Genomic DNA, 25595 nt, shown 5'->3' on the forward strand with positions numbered 1-25595 from the left:
GTCCTCCAACCCCAGCCTCTTCTCTGGACACACTGGGCCCAGGTGTGTGAGCCAGGTGGACACAGGCCACCAGCCCTGTGCTCAGACCATTAGGCGCCTGGTGACACCAGCCACACGAAGAAGCCTGGAGGACTTAGTGCACAGTCCCCACCCATGGGTTGCCCAGGTCCCATGCACAGGTCGCGAGCTGACTCCACTGCTGGGGCCTGTTCTTGGCCTCTCAGAGCCTCGGTTTCTCCGTCTGTGAGGGAAAGGGAGGGCCACAGTGTCTGAGGCTCCTGGGTGCGCTGAATGGCCCAGGAGCATCGTCCACCTGCGGCTTGTTGGGAGGAAGGGCTACCTAGATGCAGTTAAGGCCAAGATGGGGAGGTGGGATGATCCTGGATCAGTAAAGCTCTAAATCCAGCCTGGAGTTTTCTTAAAATACCGCCCAGAGACACCCAAGCCAGGAGGGTGTGGCCACAGCCCAGGAGGGCTCACCAGAAGCCGCAGAGAGGCCAGGAGCAGATTCCCCTAGAGCCCTGGCAGAGCCCCACCACAGCTTGGCTTCAGAACCCCACCCCTCGGACCCCCAAGAGAGAACGTCTGCTGTTTTATGCCTAGTGTGTGGCCCCGTGGAGCCCTGGGAGGCGGATGCTGGGCCCAGGACCATGGGTCCGGCTGGCCAGGCCTTGGCTGCTGTTTCGGTCCAGAAGCTGGCTCCTAGAGCATCCCTCTTCCTCAGGACAGAACTGAAGCTCGGGCTGCTGAGGCAGCTTGAGCCTGGCTCCACGCAGACAGCATGAAAGGATCGAGGCCAGACTTGGAGCATGTGCAGCTCAAGGCCAGAGCCTTCATCTTGTGTCCTGCTCTTGGGCTCTGGAGCATGGGCAGCATCACAGGAGCACTGTGGGCACTGGACACTGCCCAGCCTTGGCCCAGGGACCTGTCCACCGGGTCCTGCTTCCAGGAGCCTCTGGGGTTCTTGGCTGTGCCTCCTGCCAGGAGTTGGATCCTGCGTCTCTGATTAGTGCTGAGCCTTCTGTGTAGAGAGTACTACAGGCAAATGAGCCCAGACCAGGGACTGGGGGCCACTGAGGCCACTGGGCATCTTGCAGCTACTCCTCACAACCAGAAGCTGCATCTCCTCTTGGCAGATGAAGCCAAGGTTGGGAGCAGTAGCTTGCCCGAGGTCCCGGAAGCCAGGAGGCAGAGCAGGGCCTGACTCCCCACCCTGAGCTGCACCTGCTCTGACAGCAAATCCCAGAGTTTCAGCCGGGGAGAGGGCCACCCCGTATAAGCCGCCTGCACCTGGAGGACCTGCAGCCTTCACCGGGGAAGTGGGGACATCCAAACCAGGAGCCTGCTTTTCTGCCGGGCAGTGTCCAGTGCCCACAACACTCCTGTGATGCTGCCCATGCTCCAGAGCCCAAGAGCAGGACACAAGATGAAGGCTCTGGCCTTGAGCTGCACATGCTCCAGGTTTGGCCTCGATCCTTTCATGACGTCTCCAGGAGCCACAGCTCTGGGCCATTAGGTTGAGCTGAGCGCCGCCTCCCCACACGGCAGTACTGGCAGTTGGGGTGCCAGCCTTCCTCCAGGGCTCACAGGAAAGGCCACAGGGCCACTTGCAGGCTCAGTGTCCCAGCTTGCCTGACCCCTGGTGTTTGGGCAAAGGATCGTGGCCCTCAGAAGCCCAACCCCAACCAAGGGGGTGGCGTGGTGAGGCACAATTATGGGGGCTCTGAGCGTGGGGCCCTGAAGGGAAGCAGGCGAGGTGGGAACCCAGGCTGGGAGGTGGACACACGGGTCTAGTGTGGTTCTGCATGGACCCATCCCCAGCCTGGCTCTCTGTGTGGATACCATGGTAGCCCCAGCCCTGTGACCACAGAGGACCAGTCACTGGAAGGGGCTCTGAGACTGCCTGGCCCACATCCCCATGACTCACGGGGACACCAATTTAGGGGGCTGTCCCTGGCCCAGGGCCACATGCCAGGGTCACCACCCTGCCCTGCTCACTGCTGCTTGGGCACCTGAGATGAGATCAGGGACAGTCTTGTGTTGATATGTGAAGTGACTGTGCCACGGTCACTGGGGCCTGGCCTGTGCGGGGCTGAGGACAGCGATCAGAGGCGGGGGTGCCAGCCCTGTGGAGGTCTGCTGGCCAAAGAAGTGTGGGTGCCTGGTTGTCTGAGCCTCCAGGCTCTGGCTGGGACTCGACTGAGGCAGATGTCTGTTCACGATGGAGGCCTGAGCAATGCAGGGAGGGGCCGGACCTGGCCTCATGCTGGCCCCATGCTGGTCCTGATCCCAGGGGAAGGCACAGGCCTGAGGCAGGTGGGGTTGGTAGTCACGCCATGACACGCCTGGCCTCACCAAGCCTCAGGACCTGTAGGAGGCCAGCCAGTGTGTGATGAGGGACCAGGCTGAGGGCTGTCCACTGCCATTGCTGTGACCTGGGGCCGCCCAGGCATCCTTAGAGTGCACACTGGGTAGCGTGCCCCACCAAAGGGCCCTGGGAGCCACTGTGACCAGTCTCTCCCTCTGCCCCTGCGCCTCCCCTGAGCAGGGAGCACCCTGCCCCGGGACCTTCCTGAGCCGGGGCCTTGGAGTAGCAGGCTCAGGGTGACCCCCACTGTGTCTCTTTCTCCTCACCAAGGGCTGGAGTACCAGAGGCCGAAGCACCAGGGCTCCTGCGATGACATCGAGGTGCTGTCCACCGGCACACCGCTGCAACAGGAGAGCCCCGAGCTGTACCGCAAGGGCACCACCCCTTCAGACCTGACCCCGGATGACAGCCCGCTGCAGAGCTTCGCCGCCAGCCCTGCAGCTACGCCTCCGCCGGCCCCCTCCAGAAGCAGGGCGGCCCACTTCTCAGACAGGTCTCAGTGGACGAGGAGAGAGGCGGGGACATCCAGATGCTCCTGGAGGGCCGGGGAGGGGACTACACCCGGAACAGCTGGGGTGAGGAGAAGGCAGGGGGCTGCAGGGGCGTTCGCAGCAGCGCCCTGCGCAGCAGCCAAGGCACCAAGGACTTCCGCACCCGGGGTGCGGGCCACAAGCAGCCCGGGAACCCCAAGCCCCGGGAGCGGCGGACGGAGTCCCCCCCAACATTCTCGTGGACTTCCCACCACCGGGTGGGCAACCCTGGCTCCGGGGGTGCCAAGCTGCAGGAGCCCGACGAGGAGCAGCTGAGCAACTACAAGCTGGAGATGAAGCCCCTGCTGAGGATGAACTCCTGCACACCAGAGCCGCACCCCCAGAGGAGACGCCACGGCCGGGGCGCGGGGGGCGACCGGCGCTCCGAGGACCGGGGCTTCGGGCTGCAGAGACTGAGGTCCAAGTCCCAGAACAAGGAGAACCTGCGGCCGGCCTCCTGCGTGGAGCCTACCGTGCAGAAGCTGGAGAGCCTGCGGCTGGGGGACCGGCCTGAGCCCCGGCTGCTGCGCTGGGACTTGACCTTCTCCCCACCCCAGAAGTCTTTGCCTGTCGCACTGGAGTCCGATGAGGAGAACGGGGATGATTTTTCCCAGTGTATAATTACAAATGCCAATCCAAATGCAGCAAAGGCTGACTATATTAAGGTGGAACCACTCATCTCTGCAGGGGTCAGGAAAGAAAGCAAGAGAGGTAGATCACACCAAGCCTTGGAGCAGGCTGGGGCTTTTCTCTGCACAGAGAAGCAGAAGAATGAAATATATGCATAGGAAAAGTCCCTAAGCAAGAAGATACGTAACAGGGTGGCATTCTGTTCTCTCTGCTAAGCCCACCCTTTTCCATTCCACACTCCCTCTTCTCTGCCAAAGAAAAATTCTATACAAAACAGCAAGAGATGAATCATTAGAAAAGCATGCTTCTTTATAAAAATCAAGGTCTGATTTCTTAGAAGCTTATTTAAAATAGAAGAGAATTTAAAAAATAAAAAAAAAAACACTTTCTAGTTGTCTTCACATTTTGTCCTCAGACCTTGAACATACAAAATGAATTGCAAATCTTTTTGTCACAAGAAAAAATCATTCCAGAGAATGAATTTAAGGGACTTGGCAAATCATGTAATATCCAGAGACAAGCAAGATGCTGCCCCAGAAATACACAAGCTAGTTCTCTATTGGTTTCCATAAGCAAGAGATGTTCATTGTTAGGGTTTGAATCTGGAAAGTTCCCACCACAAAAGCTCATGTGTTGAAATAAATGGTCCCCGATACAGGAAAGTTAAAAGATGGGGTTTTTAGGCAATGACTGGATCATGAGGGCTGTAATCTCATCAGTGAATTAATATGCAGGTCCGTGCACCTGAACATAAGATAAGCCATTTTAGAGCATGTGATTCAATAGCTTTTAGTACATTAAATATGTGACCTGGGTTTTGCTCTTATGGTTTCAGATGATTGGATGAGGCCCACCCATATTATCAAGGATAATCTCCTTTAATTCACCTAATTGTGCATGTGAATTAAATGTATAAAATGTTTCTCAAGGCTTTTTTAAAGCAAAAGTATCTTATCAGAAATGTTCAACAACTGGGCGAGGAGAGAGAAAAGAACTACAGTGAGTGTCTTTACTTTCTACAGCTTTGAAATGCTTCCTTGGTCCACCTGTAATACTCTCACTTACCTGAGAAGCACCTGAAATACTACTGGGGGCACAGTGGACAGATCATCTAAAGGAATATCCTTATTGTCCTGTCAATTCCATTCAACTTTTCAATTCCATTCAACTTTTCAATTCCATTCAGCCTTTAGCAAGGACGTGCCAGCAGTTGAACACTTTAAGAGTGCTCACTTCCAAATGCCATGCACTGCTTTAAACATCATCATATTAAAATGTTTACAATAGTTCTTATTCCAATCTATGATTAGCTTGTCAGCTCTTTCCTTTCTGCTATTGCAGCTCAGTGTTAAATGGAATTTAAAACTTGCATTAGTTGTGTTATATAGAGTCTGAATACTATCGAGTAACGCATCAGATTCATTAAATGAGGAAGCCAAACATTTAAAAATCCATGGGGTAGTACTTGCTAAAATTAATTTGTAACAATGATTTTGATATTAGGTTGTTGCATTTCTTAATAGGTAATGCAAAGCACATTAATGGCTGTTACTCTGAGTAGTATTCTGGGAAGAAGACTACTTTCTCAGAGAGCTCATGGAGGACCATTTATCACTTGAAAGTAAGAGTATATTTATATTTGGATTCATCTTGACACTAAGAACAGACAGGAATTTCATGGAGCTGTCAGTCAGATTAGGAGGTTGTAGTATTCTCCTTGTTGAATCTTCCTACTGAATGAATGCACCTTGCCCTTCAAAGGGTTGCAGAGCCCTCCAACTCTGGTTTGGCCAATGCTGGCAGAAACTGGCTAATGCCCATCCTAATTTTATTACCCTTCCTTCTCAGAATAGATTCTAATATGAGCACAGTGTCACCTGAGATAAAAGAATATATTGCCCAATAGTCCTTATAGCTTCTGAGAACCCTATGACTAAATTCTGGCCAAAGGACCTCAGAGGCATTTTGGAGAATTTCAGGAAAATTGCTTGACAAGACTCATCACAGCCACCTAGAGCTCATTATTATCCCTTATGCCTTTCCCTGCTGTGGAAGTGGCATGATGGCTGAAGTTCCCCCAGCTGTTATGGGTCATGTGCTGACACTGAGGGAGGAAGAAAAGAACCAAGGACTGCATCATGAACCTGAGCTGCCACCAAATAAGCTCTGGTTCGAATAGTTCCCGTTTTCTTTTACAAGAAAGTAAAATAGCTTTTGTCTTACATAAGACAATGTCGCTTTGGGAGTTTTCCACCTGTTATCAAATCTAATCAAATTAATGCCTCAGTTAGGCAAGCACTCATTAATAGTCAGTTCTGAAACATAAATTTAGTTTCAGTCAGCAACGGTAGTACTGGTTAATAAATTGAAGATTTTTAACCAAAAAGCATTAAGTAATTAAAGAGTAGACTGAATACCTGAAAGACTTCAGGTATTTCCCTACCTAGTTGGAAACATTTTCTTTCTTTGCAATCAAATTATTGTGGACAGGGATTGGATGAAATGGTGAGAGGTGGGGGTCAGGAGGGGAGTTGGTGTTTTTGTTTTTATCCCGGACAAAAGTATGCAGATGGTACTACTATCAGTTCCAAGGAAAAGAAGGGCTGGGTATTCCAGACAAGCTTCCTGAACTTTCTTCTTCCCATCTGCTTCCTCCACTCCTCCCATGGCCTTAGCCAGCATGTCTAGCAGGAGATGAGGCACAACAAAGAATCCCAGGCCAAGTTTTCACCTGGTGCAGGAGGGAGCTGAAGTACATACATGCTCAGAGATTGAGTAAATTCATTATGGGTAGTAGGATCCAGGTTTCTCACTGTTAGAGAAAACATCTCATAAGTTTGCAAAGAAGAAAGGGTAAACTAAATCCTATATGGCAGTAGGTTACAATTGGAAGCATCTGTGTGAATTTAGTTTTAAATAGATATAGAAAAGATTGTGTGTGTGTGCGCATGCGCATGTGCGTGCACACGCACAAACACACACACAAACACACACATATACACACACACTCGCATTTCTTCCTCTTTATATCTCTTGGAAAAGCTCCTATTTGGCTAAAAAGATCTTACTATACCCTCTTAATCCCAATCCTGGGATCATATATAGATCTTGGGTCATTTCTCATCATTCAGTAGAAATATTAGCACTTTTGTCTATAGTTTTATCCTAATGTCCACATACCTAATTTATCCAACATCCTGGACTCTCAGATATTATCTTCCATTTCTATAATGGCCTTTTCCACCATTTCACCTCTTGGTTAATACCACAGCCACCTCTGAGATGTAAGTCATGAGAAAACAGTATCAACTCTGAAATCTCGGGATTTCTGATTATAATCTCTCTGGTCATAATCTCTTACCACTTGATTCTCAATCCCTTACCCCCTTTCTCTTATCATATCTGATTGGCAAAGCTCCAAATTGAATAAACCAAACTGCACACTGTCTCCACACCTGTGCCTAAGCAGTTGAACATCACTAAGGAAGCAGCACACTTGCCTTGCCTACTGTTGCTACAAATTCCTGACCACCACGTTCGACCCATCACTAAGCAGTGTAAGATCACATTTTCTCTGAGTCCTAAATTATTCTCTCCAATGACTATAGGACAATTTTTCCTCTCCCTTCTAAATGTTTTCTCATTTCTTTACTTTTCCCAAATATTCATATTTCAAATAAATTAACAATTTTTAATCAAAGGACTATCATAGAAACAGATATTTTTAAAATATATATGATTAAAGCTGATAAATATTAAATGATTACTTTATGCCAGGCACTATTTAAGATGTGTTTTTGTATCTGTTTATTTGTTATTCTTAACAGCCCTGTGAGGAAGGTGCTATTTTTTGCTGAACTTATGGATAAACAATGTTAAACTTCATAAACTTGTTCTTTATTAAATAAACTGCAAACTTGACTTCAATGTAGTCATTTTTTTTCAATAAGCTCATGCTTCTAGCTCTTAATATATTTGTCTTCGTTCACTCCACAACTATTTACTGAGCAACTACTATGTAGCAGGGACTATACTAGACAATGAGGGCACAAAGACATTTATGTTATTCATGTTGTTCAAAGTCTAATAGTGGAAATGGGTATACTGTAAGATTAGGCTGATCATAGACCAAAACATTGGTCATCTTAAGATCTGCTGATTAAAGAAAACCTTCAACCTTTGCCTACTCAACATCAGTTTCTTCTATTGCCTACAAATTCAATTTACCATTCTATCAGTGAGCCATAGTAGGATCATAGGGATCTAATTTAAGACTGACATTGTCTCAGAATAAATTTTTTAGTTATCTGATCTCTTTTCTGGAATTTATCTTCACCCCTCCTTTCAACCTTTTTGTCACTCATTGAACCTATCCACTCTTGTCCATCTTTATGGCATGAGTGTCTAGGCCTATTCTTGATCAGCAAGAGTTAATCCAAATGATAGCTTGGAAAAGACAGAGCGATGAGTTCAGGTCCTGGCCTTACCATACATAATCTATGTATGTTAGGCTCCTGAACTTCTCTTAGCCCAGTGTTTTCATATTTATCACATAGTTTTTATCCCCTTGAGATGGACTGGTCATTTTTCCTCTTTCTCTGCCCAAAACTATGTCCAGTAGGCTGACACCAATAAACTGATTCCCTAGAGCATCTCACTATTGGCCTGTTGTAAAGCATTAATAGAGAATCAGAAGACAGGAAAGAGAGACACTGGATTATTTCTCTCCTGAAATCTCCCCTTTTGTACCAGGAAGTTCAGGCAGTGGGTGAACATGACCAGACTTCAACTTTTTGTCAGGCCCAGCTTCCTCCATGGCTCCAGGTTTCATCTGACTTTGGTGACATTTTTCTTATCCCTGCATGCTCTCTTGAGTCATAGTGGTTTGCCACTGTTGCTGAACTCCAAGATCCTCAGCAATGTTTTTGATCCCCTTAATCCTATCACTAACTTTGTTACAGTATTTTCATAGAACTATTTGAATGGAATTCTATTTTCTACCAAAACTCAAGGACACAGGAAGATTAGAAATAATAGGTGCAAATTGCTTGCTTACTAGAGTTCCTTACCACGATGTACACAGCTATTGATAGCAGGTATTATAATGAACACCATTAGATTACCTTTCCATGATTTTCAGTAAAGCAAAATCTCTCTCCAGAGGAAGATTTTGAGGCTCATTTTCTTCTCATATATGTGAAAAAGATTTGATATCTCAAAAGTATCTAGATATAGTACTAATATTTCATGACACCCAATAGTTTTTTATACAATTTCACAAAATGACATCTAGGCCAGTTTAATGGGACTACTTGTATACATCAGTTGAGCACTGAGATACAGACTATTGATAGAAGGTTTCAGGACAAGAATCTGTTAAGTGCTTATACTCCATGGAATGTAAAATTTGAATGGTATTTATTGGAATATTAGTTCTGAAGCACGTATAAGTTAAATAAACACATCCTAAAAATTCTAAGAGTGGGGGCTGGGGATGTGGCTCAAGTGGTAGCGCGCTCGCCTGGCATGCGTGCGGCCCGGGTTCGATCCTCAGCACCACATACAAAGATGTTGTGTCCGCCGAGAACTAAAAAAATAAATAAATATTAAAAATTCTCTCTCTCCTCTCTCACTCTTTAAAAAAAAAATTCTAAGAGTGGTTTTCCAGTGGTCAAAAGCACCCTAAACCACACAAATGAAAAAAGCTTTAGAATGCAGTTAGTAGAACAAGCTACTACATAGCTTCTGGTTAACAATAACCCCACATATTCATCTAGTGCTTATAATATATATATAAACTGAAAATCACTTCCCATGTATTTTAACTCACCATAGCCTATTTTTTCTTTCTCTAATTTTATCCCTGATCACCCTTATGACTCACTACAGCGCTCTCTCTCTCTCTCTCTCTCTCTCTCTCTCTCTCTCTCTCTCTCTCTCTCACACACACACACACACACACACACACACACACATATACACACAAACATACACACACACACACACACACACACACACACACACACACAGTTCTGATGAGGCCATCCAACACAGAATAGTTTAAAAATAAGAAAAGTTATTGAGTTAGAAAAGAATGGAGATTTTTTACACTGGTTTTATTTGCTTTAGAATTATATCATTCACAATCTTTTTTTGAGTGTCCATTTATATTTACATCAACAAATATTTAAAAAGCACCTACTGTTCAGTAAGGGCATGAGAGTGGGTTAGATACCGTGTCTTGGTCAGAGAGATTGCCATAGAATAAATTTTATACACCCCTAATATTCATATGCTCAAACATAATCTCTCATGTTATGGTATTTGGAAGTGGAGCTTTTGGGAGTTGATTAGGCCATGAGGATAGAGTCCTCACAAATGGAATTAGTGTTATCAGGAAGAAACCCCAGAGAGCTCTCTCACCCCACAACCAAGTAAGAACACAGAATGAACCAGGAAACAGGCCTTCACCAGAGAATAAATCTACAGGCACCTTGATCATGATCTTCCCAGGCTCCAAACTGTGTGAAATAAATTTGTGCTATATATAAGCCACCTGTTCTATGCTATCTGTTATATCATCCCCATTGGATAAAGACAGTGTTCAAAGAAGGTCTCTCCAAAAAGGGAGGCTTCAATAGGAAATTTGATTTTTTAAACACAGAACCAACCGTCCCTTATAGGGCTTGATAAAGGACACTGATAAAGAGGGAGAAACCCTTGGAAGTAATAAGCATGGCTTGTTTGAGGGACAGAGAGAAGGTCAGTACTGTTCACCAGGGTGAGCTGAGGTCAAAGGACACAGGACATATCATGAAGACCTTGTTAGTGAAGGCAATTTTTATTTTAAAAAGGATTAAGATTTCATGCCACCTCTCTCATAAGTTCTTAACTGAAAGCAATGACGTTGAAAACATATCGTAGAATTTCAGACTCACCAAAATTATTTTTTAGTTTATTTGGAAGATTCACCTCTCTGGATTGTAATAGGATTTAATGAAGATTGTGGAAGTAAAGTATTTCCCTAATTAAAGGAATATTTTCACATATTTTTTCTCTATGACCATGTTCTGGAAGCTGTGGGTTGTGAGAAGTCTAATTATCAAGCAGAGAAAGTTACAATTCTAGTCATTTATGATAGATGCATTAATCAACTTTCTTTCAATGCAACAAAATATCTGAGATGATCAACTCATTAAAAGAAAAAGGTGTTTTTGTTTTTGTTTGCTCACAGCTTTAGAGATTCGGTGCATGATCATTTGATCCTATTGATTTGGGCCAGTGGTGGCACAGTACATCATGGAAGCCCATAGCAGAGGACAGTGCTCACTTTATGACAGCCAAAAAGCAAAGAAAGAGAGGAGGGGCCAGGAACCCAATATCCCCTCCAAGGGCATGCCCCCTACTGACCTAGCTTCCTTTCACTAGGCCTTACCTCCAGAAGGTCACACTACCTCCCATGGGCTAGGGACTAAGTCTTCAACACATGGGCCTGGAGGGACATTAAAGATTCAAACTACAGCAACCTACTCTACATGACATACACACACTAATACCTATATGGGGATAGATATGTAGATAGACAAGAAGATAAATAAATGGATAAATAGATAGATGAATGAATAGATAGACCCTGGACCAGTGTCTAAAATAAATGAGAGCAAACATGAAACAAAATAGGCAATCACAGTCAAAAATCATCAATTTGGTAAAAATTGATGTAGATAAAATTACTTGGAACAGCACCCAGCATCTGAATTGGTTCAACAAAACTAAATTTCTCCCTACTTTTAAAAGAAGATTAACAAATCTAAATGCCAACCAATTCTTGGATTCTAGATGTCTAGTTTACTTTGACTCTTTTTCAAAACAAAGTCACTTAACTTTCTTTCTTAAATTGACAGGTGTTCAGTAAAAGCTTTCTGAGCTATATTTCACACACCACCACCTTCTCCACTCCTCATCTGCTCTCTGAGTTTTCAGAGAACCCAAGAGACACATACAATCAAGTAAATTGTTCCTCTCTGGGTATCTATTGCTGTTCAGCTGCTATTTATTCTCATTGCTCCTATATACTGCAAGGGTACTTACAAACACTGATTCTCCATCTGTTGGCCTCTGTTGTAAGTTCATAGTATTCCTTTGACTCAGCTCTGGCATGGGCAGGCATGGTACTTGGAAGAAGAATGACTCAGTATATGACCTCACATCCTGAGAGAGCATATGTTGGGCTTAGGACACTAAAACATTAGTGTCCAGTGCTTTAAGCCCTATACATACAAGGCCCTGATGTCCTAGAGCCACAGAAATCAGTTTGCTCTAGTATCTGACCCTTGAGTAATCGATCCAAGGCCACTATCTCTCTTTTGAGTCTAGGGAAACCAGTATTAGTGATTTTTTCCATCTGGGAAAAAAAAATAACAACAACAACACAGGCTTATTCTATTGTCTTTCCTTTGATAAAAGACTGCCTTTGATACAGTTCAGATCTTTAAAACCAAAACATATATTTCTAGATTTAGTTTTTGAGAGAACATTCTAGAGCTCCCACTTCTACCAGACTTAAATGGTTGATTTACCCGTCCTATCCACTGCTACAACCTTCTGAACAGTAGACTTTGATTATCTCTAAGGAAGCAAAGATTTTTGACATTTCCCCTCTCTTTTGTGCTTCATAGGTGATTTATCTTCTCAAAAGCATCAGGTGGTTACCAAGAGCCTAATTGGAACACACTAAAATAATGTTCCCTACGACATCCCATTGCATATATATACACCACATGCTCAGCATCCTTGCAGAAAAAGTAGTCAGTGTGCTCAAATTTCTTCCAGTGGCATTTCAATGGATCACTCACTGAGGCAAACAATCACAGTTTATTCCTAAGGATTGGAGACTTTTTGTTTGTTTTTTTCACAAATATATGCCAAGTAGTAGAAGCAGTAGCTACCACAGCATGGGTACACAAGAAATATTTGATGAATAAATAAAAGTTGGCATAGTACTCTGCTCCTAAGTCTTGTTTGTATCCAAACTGTGTCAGGTTAGTTATTTTATCCAAATGAATTAGAAAAATCTCATTCAAGACTTTAACATGAACTTCATAAATTTTATTTTTGGCCTATCTCTGGGACACCCCCCTGCACTGGAATTACTTAAATTTTGCTGATCAGTCTCTGTATGGTAATTCTAAAATACCTATTTGTTTTGAATGTGAAGGAAAGATACAAAGTCATGCTGAGCAAGCAGCAGAGAAGCAATCTGCAGGAAAAGAGCTGGCTACTCCAGATGAATCTGGAAGAAAGTTATTTTAAGTGTTGAAACTCAAAGTATATACCACAGTTCTTCATGCATAATGAATCATTGGAAAGAAATTTGAAGCTAGAATGGCTTATGCAAAGTGATTCATCACAGGGTTCGAGTTTTTATCATCTGTACTTCTTGTAAAAGATGCCTGGGAGTTTTAATAGCCACAAGAATGCAGTTGTTGATTTGTCAACAGCTCTAAGATTTCACCAACTGCCAAACCATGTCAGCTGGCAATAGGAGGCAGCACAACGTGGGGTGTGCAGGGGACACCTCTGCAGTCCTGGTCAGCAGGATGAGGTTGTGTGAGACTGCCCCATGCTTCAGTTTCTTCATCTCTAAAATGTAAGTAAAAACAGTACCTATCATTCTTATGTCGTAAGATCCTACACTACTGCAATGTCATTATTTATATCAGGGCCTAATTTTATAGAAATCTTCTGTTTTTAAAGTATGGATTAAAATAATCCATAAAATCATCTTAATGTTTTATATGCTTGAAATAATTTCCTCCTCTGCTAATGAATTGAAGTTATTTCATTCATTGCAACTTGTTCATTAAAAGCTTCAGTTAATCTGAATATAATCCTGGTAAACAACTTCTACAGAATCCTCCCTGCAAATCTCAGTGGTTAACCCAAAAGAAGTGCTTTCCTTGTTGATGAGAAAGTCCAATGCAAGCTGGCAGGCAGGTAGAAAGAGGGCATCTCTCTGCTGCATAAAGTCAAAGACCCAAGCTAAAGAACATTCCTCCACCTTCAAGACACATCTCTGGGAAAGAAAAATATATAGAATCATGCAAGAGGTTTTAGGAGCTAGCCCCTAAGGAGTTTATATAGCTTCAGTCTAGAAAGTATAGTACTTCTCCCTGCTCAGCGCAAAAATGAAATGAATTTAAAGAACATACAGCACTGTTCCTACCATCATCTCCTACCGAGGAGAACGTATGTTATGTTCTATACCTTCATACGACTCTGAAGAATTCTGAATGGGAGAAAATTGTACCATTATGCCCTGTCATCTCAAAATGTAATAAATTCATGGTTAAGTCTGAACTGTGTCTCCACCTCCCCCAAATTCATATGTTGAATTTCTTACCTCAGTACTTTAGAATGGGACTGCATTTGGAAAGAGGATCTTTAAAGAGAAAAATAAGCTAAAATTAAATTATTAATGTAGTTCCTAATATGACTGGTATCCTTATAAGAATAAGAATAAGAAATATGGATATAGGACAAAGAGGGAAGACCATGATGCAGTCACCTACAAACCAAGGAGAGAGGCCACAGAAGAAACCAACCCTGCTGACATCTTGATTTTATATAGACTTCTAGACTCCAGAATTTGAAAGAGTGAATTTCTGTTTTTTAAGCCACACAGTCTGTGATGTTTTCTCATGGTAGCCCTAGCAAACTAATATACTCATTTTATTCATAAAGAAAAAAACTAATATTACATAGTGTATTAAGTGATAGAGGTGGCAAAAAATGAAGTAAAAAACAAAGTAGGACAAATGTAAACTCTACTGCTATATTTGCCTGATAATTTTTTTCCAAGATGAGAAGAAAAGAAAAATGAACTCTACATGTATAGACCACCATTTTTTAAATTAAGGTATCTTTCTTTCTTTTATTTCTTTCTTTCATATCAGGGATTGAACTCAGGGGCACTTGACCAATGAGCAACATCCCCAGCCCTTTTTAGTATTTTATTTAGGGACAGGGTCTCATTGAGTTGCTTAGGGCCTTGCTAAATTGCTGAGGCTGGCTTTGAACTTGGATTCTCCTGTCTCAGCCTCCAGAGCCACTGAGATTACAGGTGTGTGCCACCACACTTGGCTGGTATTTATTTTCTTGATCAACTGTAAGAGTCCTTAATCAGATATATAATTTGCAATTATTTTCTCTAATCTTTTTATTCTCTTAATATTGTCCTTTAATCAAGAAAATATTTTATTTTGATAAAGTCTAGTTTATCAATATTTTTCTTTTTTGAATCATGCTTGTGCTATGGTTTACCTAAGGGGTTCACTATTGGTGGTCATTTTAAGTTGCTTTTGATTATAAGCAACTTTGTATCTATGAATTTTACAAACATGCATGCATGACTCTGGAGTAGATTCCTAGAATTAGACATGCTCAGGCGCATGTGCTGTAGGTTGGACCCCAAAGCCCATGTGTTAATGGTGTGGTCCCCAGGTTGGTATTGTTGAGAAGTAGTAGAACCATCTAAATGGTAGGGCCTAGTGAGAGATCTTCAGGTCTGGAGACATGTCCTTGAAGTGGATCATGAGTCTCTTCCTCACTTTCTACCTCCTGGCCATGAGGAGAGCAGTTTTACTTCACTATTATGTGTCATAACAAGCTGAAAGCAATGGGCCAACCAAGCATAGACTGAAATTTCCAAAACTGTGAACCCAAATGAAGCTTTTCTCTTTATAAAAGTTGATATATCTCAGGTATTTATTATAAAACAGAAAGCTGACCAGCACAATAGGTAGTCGGATTTTTAAATTTTAACAGATAAATGCATAATTATGTTTAGTTAATTTGTAAAGTCACTGTTATTGGAAAGGAAAAAAAGGTACCTACTTCTTCCTTGAGTCATACAGAGATACTAGTCTAAGTGGTTCTTCTAACAACAATGGCTGTGATGGCTAGCTTGGGCCATGGGATGCCTCTATTAAACATCATTTCTGGGTATGCCTGTGAGAGTGTTTCTGGATAAGATTAACATTTGTATCACTGGACTCAGGAATATAGGTTGTCCTCCCCAGTCTGGGTGGATATCACCCTACCTATCAAGGGCCTGGGTAGAACAAAAGGCAGAGAAAGGAGAAATTTATTCCCCTTTTCCCCTGCCTCACTGTTGAGCTGGGCCATTAATGTCGTCTTTTCCTACCCTTCAGACTAGTATCAACACCATTGGCTACCCTTGTTCTCAGGCCTTTGGAATCACACCATGGGCTCTCTTAGGTCTCAGCTCATAGACTATATGTGGTGGAATTTCTTGGCCTCTGAAATCATATAAGCCAATTACTCATAATGAATCTCTCTTTGTATCTCCTATTGGCTGTTTCTCTGGAGAACCCTGACCAATACTAATAATTAATAATAATGCTTATTATCTGCAAGTCAATATTCTGAGAATGAGAACTTAACTCTTTAGGAAACTATTTAATTGTTATCAGAAACACAAGCATGAGGTATGATCAGTAACATCTCTGTTTGAGGAAGCTGAGGCATAAAAATTTAAATAAATGCCTAAGACCATGAAAGGCAGTTGTTGGGGAGCTAAGATCTGAATCCAGAGCCTAAGCATTTTTGCGCTCTGCTATACCACCAGGCAGCCTAAGCTAATTCTTGTAAGCAGTATTTAAGGCAATGGTCCTTAGATAGATGTGATTTAGTGATATGTCACATGCTAATTTTTGGTGGGTCCAAAGATGCATTATTTTTTAGTACAAATTTTGACCTTGGCCATATCCCCATGATATTTTAATTTCCTTAAAGTTTTAAGGTAAACAACCATGTAACAATATAATGTATGATTATTGTTATTGATCTTTATGATATTGCTCCTCATTTATTTTATTTTTTTTTATTTTTTTTTTTTACATTTTTTTATTGGTTGTTCACAACATTACAAAGCTCTTGACATATTATATTTCATACATTAGATTGACATGGGTTATGAACTCCCAATTTTACCCCAAATGCAGATTGCAGAATCACGTCAGTTACACATCCACAATTTTACATAATGCCATATTAGTGACTGTTGTATTCTGCTACCTTTCCTATCCCCTACTATCCCCCCTCCCCTCCCCTCCCATCTTCTCTCTCTACCCCATCTACTGTAATTCATTTCTCTCTTTGTTTATTTTCCCATTCCCCTCACAACCTCTTATATGTAATTTTGTTTAGCAATGAGTGTCTCCCTTCATTTCCATGCAATTTCCATTTTCTCTCCCTTTCCCTCCCATCTCATGTCTCTGTTTAATGTTAATCTTTTCTTCCTACTCTTCCTCCCTGCTCTGTTCATACTTGCTCTCATTATATCAAAGAAGACATTTGGTATCTGTTTTTTAGGGTTTGGCTAGCTTCACTAAGCATAATCTGCTCTAATGCCATCCATTTCCCTGAAAATTCTATGATTTTGTCATTTTTTATTGCTGCATAGTACTCCATTGTGTATAGATGCCACATTTTTTTTATCCATTCGTCTATTGAAGGGCATCTGGGTTGGTTCCACAGTCTAGCTATTGTGAATTGTGCTGCTATGAACATCGATGTGGCAGTGTCCCTGTAGCATGCTCTTTTAAGGTCTTCAGGGAATAGTCCGAGAAGGGCAATAGCAGGGTCAAATGGTGGTTCCATTCCCAGCTTTCCCAGGAATCTCCAAACTGCTTTCCAAATTGGCCGCACCAATTTGCAGTCCCACCAGCAATGTACAAGTGTACCCTTTTCTCCACATCCTCGCCAGCACTTGTTGTTGTTTGAATTCATAGTGGCTGCCAATCTTACTGGAGTGAGATGGTATCTTAGGGTAGTTTTGATTTGCATTTCTCTGACTGCTAGAGATGGAGAGCATTTTTCCATGTACTTGTTGATTGATTGTATATCCTCCTCTGAGAAGTGTCTGTTCAGGTCCTTGGCCCATTTGTTGATTGGGTTATTTGTTATCTTATTGTCTAGTTTTTTGAGTTCTTTGTATACTCTGGATATTAGGGCTCTATCTGAAGTGTGAGGAGTAAAAATTCGTTCCCAGGATGTAGGCTCCCTATTTACCTCTCTTATTGTTTCTTTTGCTGAAAAAAAACTTTTAAGTTTAATTAAGTCCCATTTGTTGATTCTAGTTGTTAACTCTTGTGCTATGGGTGTCCTATTAAGGAATTTGGAGCCCGACCCCACAATCTGTAGATCTGAGCCAACTTTATCTTCTATCAGACGCAGAGTTTCTGATTTGATATCAAGCTCCTTGATCCATTTTGAGTTAACTTTTGTGCATGGCGAGAGAAAGGGATTCAGTTTCATTTTGTTGCATATGGATTTCCAGTTTTCCCAACACCATTTGTTGAAGATGCTATCCTTCCTCCATTGCATGCTTATAGCCCCTTTATCAAATATAAGATAGTTGTAACTTTGTGGGTTAGTCTCTGTGTCCTCTATTTTATACCATTGGTCCACCCGCCTGTTTTGGTACCAGTACCATGCTGTTTTTGTCACTATTGCTCTGTAATATAGTTTGAAATCTGGTATCGCTATACCGCCTGATTCACTCTTTCTGCTTAGAATTGCTTTTGCTATTCTGGGTCTTTTATTTTTCCATATGAATTTCATGATTGCTTTATCTATTTCTACAAGAAATGCCGTTGGGATTTTGATTGGCATTGCATTAAATCTATAAAGAACTTTTGGTAATATCGCCATTTTGATGATGTTTGTTCTGCCTATCCATGAACAGGGTATATTTTTCCATCTTCTAAGATCTTCTTCTACTTCTCTCTTTAGGGTTCTGTAGTTTTCATTGTATAAATCTTTCACCTCTTTTGTTAGGTTGATTCCCAAGTATCTTATTTTTTTTGAGGATATTGTGAATGGAGTGTTTTTCCTCATTTCCATTTCAGAAGTTTTGTTGCTGATATACAGAAATGCCTTTGATTTATGCGTGTTGATTTTATATCCTGCCACTTTGCTGAATTCATTTATTAGTTCTAGTAGTTTCTTTGTAGACCCTTTTGGGTCTTCTAGGTATAGAATCATGTCATCTGCAAATAGTGATAATTTAAGTTCTTCTTTTCCAATTTTTATGCCTTTAATTTCTTTCGTCTGTCTAATTGCTCTGGCCAGTGTTTCGAGAACTATATTGAATAGAAGTGGAGATAGAGGGCATCCCTGTCTTGTTCCGGATTTTAGAGGGAATGCCTTCAACTTTTGTCCATTCAGAATGATGCTAGCCTGAGGCTTAGCATAGATAGCTTTTACAATGTCAAGGTAAGTTCCTGTTATCCCTAGTTTTTCTAATGTTTTGAACATAAAGGCATGCTGTACTTTGTCGAATGCTTTCTCTGCATCTATCGAGATGATCATATGGTTCTTATCTTTAAGTCTATTGATGTGGTGAATAACATTTATTGATTTCCGTATGTTGAACCATCCTTGCATCCCAGGGATGAATCCTACTTGATCATGGTGCACTATTTTTTTGATGTGTTTTTGTATTCGATTCGCCAGAATTTTATTGAGGATTTTTGCATCTAGGTTCATTAGAGATATTGGTCTGTAGTTTTCTTTCTTTGAGGTGTCTTTGTCTGGTTTCGGGATCAGGGTGATGTTGGCCTCATAGAATGAATTTGGAAGAGCTCCCTCTTTTTCTATTTCCTGAAATAACTTGAAAAGTATTGGTATTAATTCTTCTTTAAAGGTTTTGTAAAACTCCGCTGTATACCCATCCGGTCCTGGGCTTTTCTTGGTTGGTAGTCTTTTGATGGCTTCTTCAATTTCATCTATTGATATTGGTCTGTTCAGATTGTCTATATCCTCCTGACTCAGTCTGGGCAAATCATATGACTTAAGAAATTTATCGATGTCTTCACTATCCTCTATTTTATTGGAATATAGATTTTCAAAATAATTTCTAATTGTCTTCTGTATTTCTGTAGCATCTGTTGTAATATTGCCTTTTTCATCCCGTATGTTAGTAATTTGAGTTCTCTCTCTTCTTCTCTTCGTTAGCATGGCTAAAGGTCTGTCTATCTTATTTATTTTTTCGAAGAACCAACTTTTAGTTTTGTTAATTTTTTCAATAGTTTCTTTTGTTTCAATTTCATTAATTTCCGCTCTGATTTTAATTATTTCTTGCCTTCTGCTACATTTGCTGTTGTTTTGCTCTTCCTTTTCTAGGGCTTTGAGTTGGAGTGTGAGCTCATTTATTTGTTGGTTTCTTCTTTTTTTGAGGAATGACCACCAGGCGATGAACTTTCCTCTTAAAACTGCTTTCATTGTGTCCCATAGATTCCGATATGTTGTGTCTGTATTTTCGTTTATCTCTAAGAATTTTTTGATTTCCTCCTTTATGTCTTCTGTAACCCATTGATCATTCAGTAACATATTGTTCATTTTCCATGTGATGTAGGATTTTTCCTTCCTTCTTTTATCCTTGATTTCCAGTTTCATTCCATTATGATCAGATAAAATGCATGGTATTATCCCCACCCCTTTATATTTACTGAGGTTTGCCCTATGGCATAATATATGGTCTATTTTTGAGAAGGATCCATGTGCTGCTGAGAAGAAAGTATATCCATTTGATGATGGTTGATATATTCTATATAAGTCAGTTAAGTCTAGGTTATTGATTGTGGTATTGAGTTCTATAGTTTCTTTATTTAACTTTTGTTTGGAGGATCTGTCCAATGGTGAGAGAGGTGTGTTGAAGTCTCCCATAATTATTGTGTTGTGGTCTATTTGATTCTTGAATTTGAGGAGAATTTGTTTTGTGAATGTCGCAGCACCATTGTTTGGTGCGTAAATATTGATAATTGTTATGTCTTGTTGGTGAATGGTTCCTTTTAACAGTATATAATGACCTTCTTTATCCCTTTTGATTAACTTAGTCTTGAAGTCGATTTTATTCGATATGAGGATGGCCACCCCTGCTTGCTTACGAGGACCATGTGCGTGGTATATTTTTTCCCATCCTTTCACCTTCAGCCTGTGTATGTCTTTTCCCATCAGATGTGTCTCCTGGAGGCAGCATATTGTTGGATTTATTTTTTTAATCCATGATACCAGCCTATGTCGCTTTATTGGAGAGTTTAAGCCATTAACATTCAGGGTTACTATTGATATGTGGTTTGAACTTCCATCCATGTTTGATTGTTTATCCTTTTTTAAAAAAAAAAAAAATTTAGTTTGTCTCTCCATGATTGTCTTTCCCCTTGCCCTCTGTCTTTACTGCGGCACTTCCCACTGATGGTTTTGGTTATTGTTTTTCATTTCTTCCTCGTGTAGTGTTTTGCTCAAAATGCTTTGCAATGCTGGTTTTCTGGCTGCAAATTCTTTTAACTTTTGTTTATCATGAAAGATTTTTATTTCGTTGTCATACCTGAAGCTTAATTTTGCTGGATACAGAATTCTTGGTTGGCATCCATTGTCTTTCAGTGTTTGAAATACATTGTTCCATGACCTTCTTGCTTTCAGTGTCTGTGATGAAAAATCCGTGGTTAACCGTATTGGTTTACCCCTAAATGTAATCTGTCTCCTTTCTCTTGTAGCTTTTAGTATTTTCTCTTTGTTCTGTATATTGGATATCTTCATAACAATGTGTCTTGGCGTTGGTCTACTGTGATTTTGTGTGCTCGGTGTCCTGTATGCATCTTCAATTTGTATATCTGTTTCCTTTTTTATTTCTGGAAAGTTTTCTGTAATTATTTCCTTCAGTAAGTTTCTCATTCCCTTGGTTTGAATCTCTGTACCTTCTTCTATCCCGATGACTCGCAAGTTCGGTTTCTTAATGTTATCCCATAATTCTTGGATGTTTTACTCGTGATTTTTTACCAGCCTTTCTGAGTTGGCTAGACTCTTTTCAAGATGGTGTATTTTGTCTTCATTATCTGATGTTCTGGTTTCTACTTGCTCCACTCTGTTAGTGATACTCTCAATTGAGTTTTTAATTTGGTTTATCGTTTCCTTCATTTCTAGAATTATTGTTTGATTATTTTTTATAGACTCTATCTCCTGATAAAGATGCTTAACTTCTTCTTTTATCTGTTTGTGAAATGCATTCTCAATGTGTTCTTTCGCTGCTTGAATTTGCTGTCTTGTATCCTCTTTAAGGTTCCATTCCATCTGTCTTAGGTGTTCCTTGAGTTCTTTATATGACCATTTTTCTGATGACTCTAGGTCCTCCTGAATATTTAGGCTGTCCTGCGTTGTTTGTACTCCTTTTCTTCCTTGTTTTTTGAAGCTGCTCATGTTGTTTCTTGTTCTGTTTGACTGCTGAGTTACTGTTTACTCCTATAAATTAGTTAGATGCTTGGGAGGAAAGGTATTTGAAGGGAAGGGAAGAAGTCTCTAAAGAGAATGAGAGTAGGCAGGCAGAATTCAAGAAAAAAGGGGGGATAAGAAAAATGAGAAGACTAAAGAAGAAAAAGAACAGGAACTAAAAAAGAAAAAGATCTAAAAAAAATAATAATAATTAAAAAAATTTAAGTTAAAATTAGTAGAAAAAAAAATTTAAAAAATATTTTGTAAAAAAAAATTAATAAAACAACAAGAAAGAAAAAAATGAAAATGAAAGAAAAACCCAAATCAAAAAAAAAAAAAAAAGGAGAAAAGAAAAAGAAAAAAAAACCTAATAACTGCAGTCTTAGAGTTTGATCAACTTCCCCTCCAGTAGATGGCGCTGTGCCCACCAGGTCAAGTTTCTCCTGTCAATACGCGGGAACCAATCACTGTGCAGCAGCTCCTCCCAGACTGGGCGAGTCTCCAATCCTGAGTGTCTAGGGCCTCCTCTTGTGTCTAGTCACTTCCCACTTTTTCTCTAGCCAGGCCCCTCTCACCACAATGCTGGCTACACGCCAAGTCTGCTGCTCCCGGGAGCCCTGTTTTCATGAACGACTGGGCACACTCTTCCAGTTTGCCATTCCCTCAGACCCTAAGCTTGTAGAGTTTGGGGCTGAGAATCCTCAGCGGCTTTTACTTGCCCTCTGGTATCCACTTCCCGTAGGTGGTGCAAGAGGCCTCAGCAATCAGCCCAGGTGGGAGCGGTATTTCCGCTTGCGAGACCCGCACCACCTCTGATTCCCTCGGGCTGGCTGAAGCACTCACAAGAGAGCTGGGAGGTGCCCTTAGGGGAGAGCTGGGAGGGGCTCTTAGAGTTTTCCCGATGTGTGGAGAGGCAAGGCTATGGGATCACACACCTGTTTCAACAAAGTTATCTCCGCAGCAGTCTGATGACACGGTTTCCCTTTGCCGGGAGACTAATTCTACGGGTGGGTCCTTCTCTCCCAAGCCCCGTTTCAAACCTGTGGCCACTACTTATGAAGGCTCGGTAGGCATTTACCTTCGTAGGATGAGAAGGGCTGACCCGTTGTTTCAGCGGGATGAATTAATGCCGAGTCATAGCTGTTTGTCTGCGGGAAGCAGGTGACCGGGAGTTTGAATTCAGCGGGCCAGAGCTCAGTGCGTGTTCTCGGATCACTTGGATTTTAAATTGTCGCTCATCTTATCAGCTGTTTCATATAATTCGGCAGCTCAATCGCGCGGTGAAGCGTCTGCTCTGTGGTGCTCTGTGGGAGGCGGCGGCGGCGGCGGCGGCAGCGGCGGCGGCCTTCGGGACCCCCGGGGAGGGGGTGCGGGTTGGGGGAGGGGAGGCGGCGCCTCAGGCCACGCGGTCCGGGTACCGGACACGCAGGAGAGCGGGCGGGGTGGGGGAAAGAAGTTGAGATCTAAATTTAGAGACTGAGCTTGGGAGGAGAGACGGCTGGGGAGAAAGAAGCAAGGTGGAAAGGCGGAGAGGAGAAGGGGAGGGAGAAGGAGACGGGGTTGATGGAGCCGGGCGGCTCGGGCTGCAGCCTTACTGCTCGCGCTGAAGTCCTGCTGTACTCCCTTCACCTTGGCTGGATTAGTGGCTGATTCACTCCACCTAGGCCCCTATCATGACACGGTGCTGGGTTTTTGTCGACAGATCTCCTTTAATGATCTTTACCTCATCTTTGCAGACGCCGTGGCGCGGGGCTCAGAGCGGCTTACTCACTTCCCGCCGCCATCTTCGAGCTTCCCCATTTATTTATTTATTTTTTTTTTTTTATTTTAGTGTGTTGGCTTAGACTTCCAGGATACTATCATTTAATTTTGATTTTTTTTTCTTTTAGCTCTTAATGGAAATGAATGCCTGCAGTGCTCCTAGTATATATGTGCTTGTTGATAGTTCTGGGCAATGGACTACGCTGGCAAGGAAATTTCGATGCGTCATTCCTACTTGGCAATGGCCCTCAGCACTCAGGTGGGGACTAAGATGCCCACCAGGAATGACAAAGATGCTCCTGGGACTCCAGAAATTTCAAGGGCTTATTAGAGATTTCCTCCCAGGAGCCCAGGACAAGGAGCAGAGAAATTCTTTATTATACAATATCCAAGCAACGTCTGACTTTACCTCTACTTCTCTTTCCATTGCTTAAGGAGCATAGAGCTAGTTATAGGCTCTTTTGGAACTGTCTGTCTGAGTTAGAAACTCAGTTAGAAACTCTCCTCTGCTCCTTCATGCATTCTCTTATTCATGATCTCTACCATCTCTCTCTTTCATAACATTCTGTTCTTTCTCCAACTGTAACAGAAACTCCGAATGGAGGAGAACAGGTGTGCTTATTTCTTTAGCCATTCACCTTTCAGCCACTTCTAGGTTTTATCTTAACACATCAGCCCTGATGTTGCCATGGAGACTTTCCTCTGTGGGATCGAGCCTCTCTGGGTCTGGATTGTGGCATCTGTTGCAACGGTGCCAGAGATATCTAAAACCTTGCTGCCCCAGCGTGATCTGTAAGTGAAGAGCAATTTGTCTCTTTAATCTTACTTGTTCTTCTATCTTATAGGACAAAATAGGTTCTCTGTGTGCTCCTTTGTTGTGTTAATAGGAATAACTAATTCTAAGTAATTTACCCAATGATGAAGGGATGGTTCATTTAAACCAAAGATTCCAACACTGTTGGGGTCAAGGAGGGGACTTGACTCTGGATCCAAAAGCTGTTGAGACTCTGTGGGTTTCTCCACAGCTGCTTCAAATTATTTCAGAAGAAATTCTTCCTCTGCCTCCTGGTCTACTCTGTAAGAGGAAGAAGGTTGTCCACAGACCTGGAGAGTGTAGTTTATAGGTCAGCCACATGCAGAGATGGTCCTAGAAGAGAGATTCTTAGTGAAACAACTTGAACCAAGAATCACTGCTGGTCCAAATAGCTGTGATGAGCAAGTGGGATTGCATAGTAAAGACCTGGATACTGGGTTCCCTGGCTTTTAGGTCAGAAAGAAAGAGTTCAGTAACTAGACAAGGGAGAATTCATTGGTCCAGCAGCTGGGTAATTACCTTCAAAGGGCACCTACTATGTTAGCCTTTTATTTATTCATTTGATATATACTTCCAGACTGCCTGTGGCATGCTAGTCATTATTCAATGTATAAGTGATAGAGCTGTGAGTAAGACAAAGTCCCTTCCCTTTCTCTCATGACCTTGGCCATCAACTCTCTTATCTGCATTTCTCCACTGTTATGATTTCGATCCTAAATGTCCCCTGAAGACTCATGTATAGAAGGCTTGGTCCCTAGATGTTTTAGTCAGTTTTTCTCACTGTGACCAGAAGACTTGACAAGAACAATGTAGAGGAGAGAAAGTTTACTTGGGGCTCATGGTTTCAGAGGCCTCAGTCTTCAGATGGCCGACTCCGTTGCTGTGGGCCCAAGTGGAGGAAGGGCTGGTGGAGGAAAGTGGCTCAGGATATGGCAACAGGAAGCAAAATAATGGACCTTCTCTATCCCCTACAGCCTGCAGTTATCATCCAGTTAATTTGCATCAGTGAAATCACCCACTGATTAGATTATACCTCTCATAATTTAACCATTTAACTTCTGAACGTTTTTGCATTGTCTCACAGGTGAACTTTTGGGGGACATGGTTCTATTGGGAGGTGGTGGAAGCTTCAGGAGATGGGGTCTGGTTGGAGGAAGTATGTGATTGGGGCTATGCCCTTCAAGGGCATATTGGGACC

General features: G+C 42.2%; 1 protein-coding gene across 1 annotated transcript in view; it reads left to right on the forward strand.

Annotated features, from left to right (window-relative positions):
• Positions 1-25595, forward strand: part of LOC308631638 (junctophilin-3-like) — a gene marked incomplete at both ends in the record, with an annotated part of 45736 nt that overhangs the window by 11186 nt on the left and 8955 nt on the right. The window contains 2 exon segments of the mRNA XM_081263020.1: positions 2639-2851; positions 2854-3609. Of these exon segments, the coding sequence (XP_081119146.1) occupies positions 2639-2851; positions 2854-3609 (969 nt within the window).

This window comes from Spermophilus citellus (genome assembly GCF_964194105.1).
Source record: "Spermophilus citellus genome assembly, chromosome: 12".
Taxonomy (NCBI): Eukaryota; Metazoa; Chordata; class Mammalia; order Rodentia; family Sciuridae; genus Spermophilus; species Spermophilus citellus.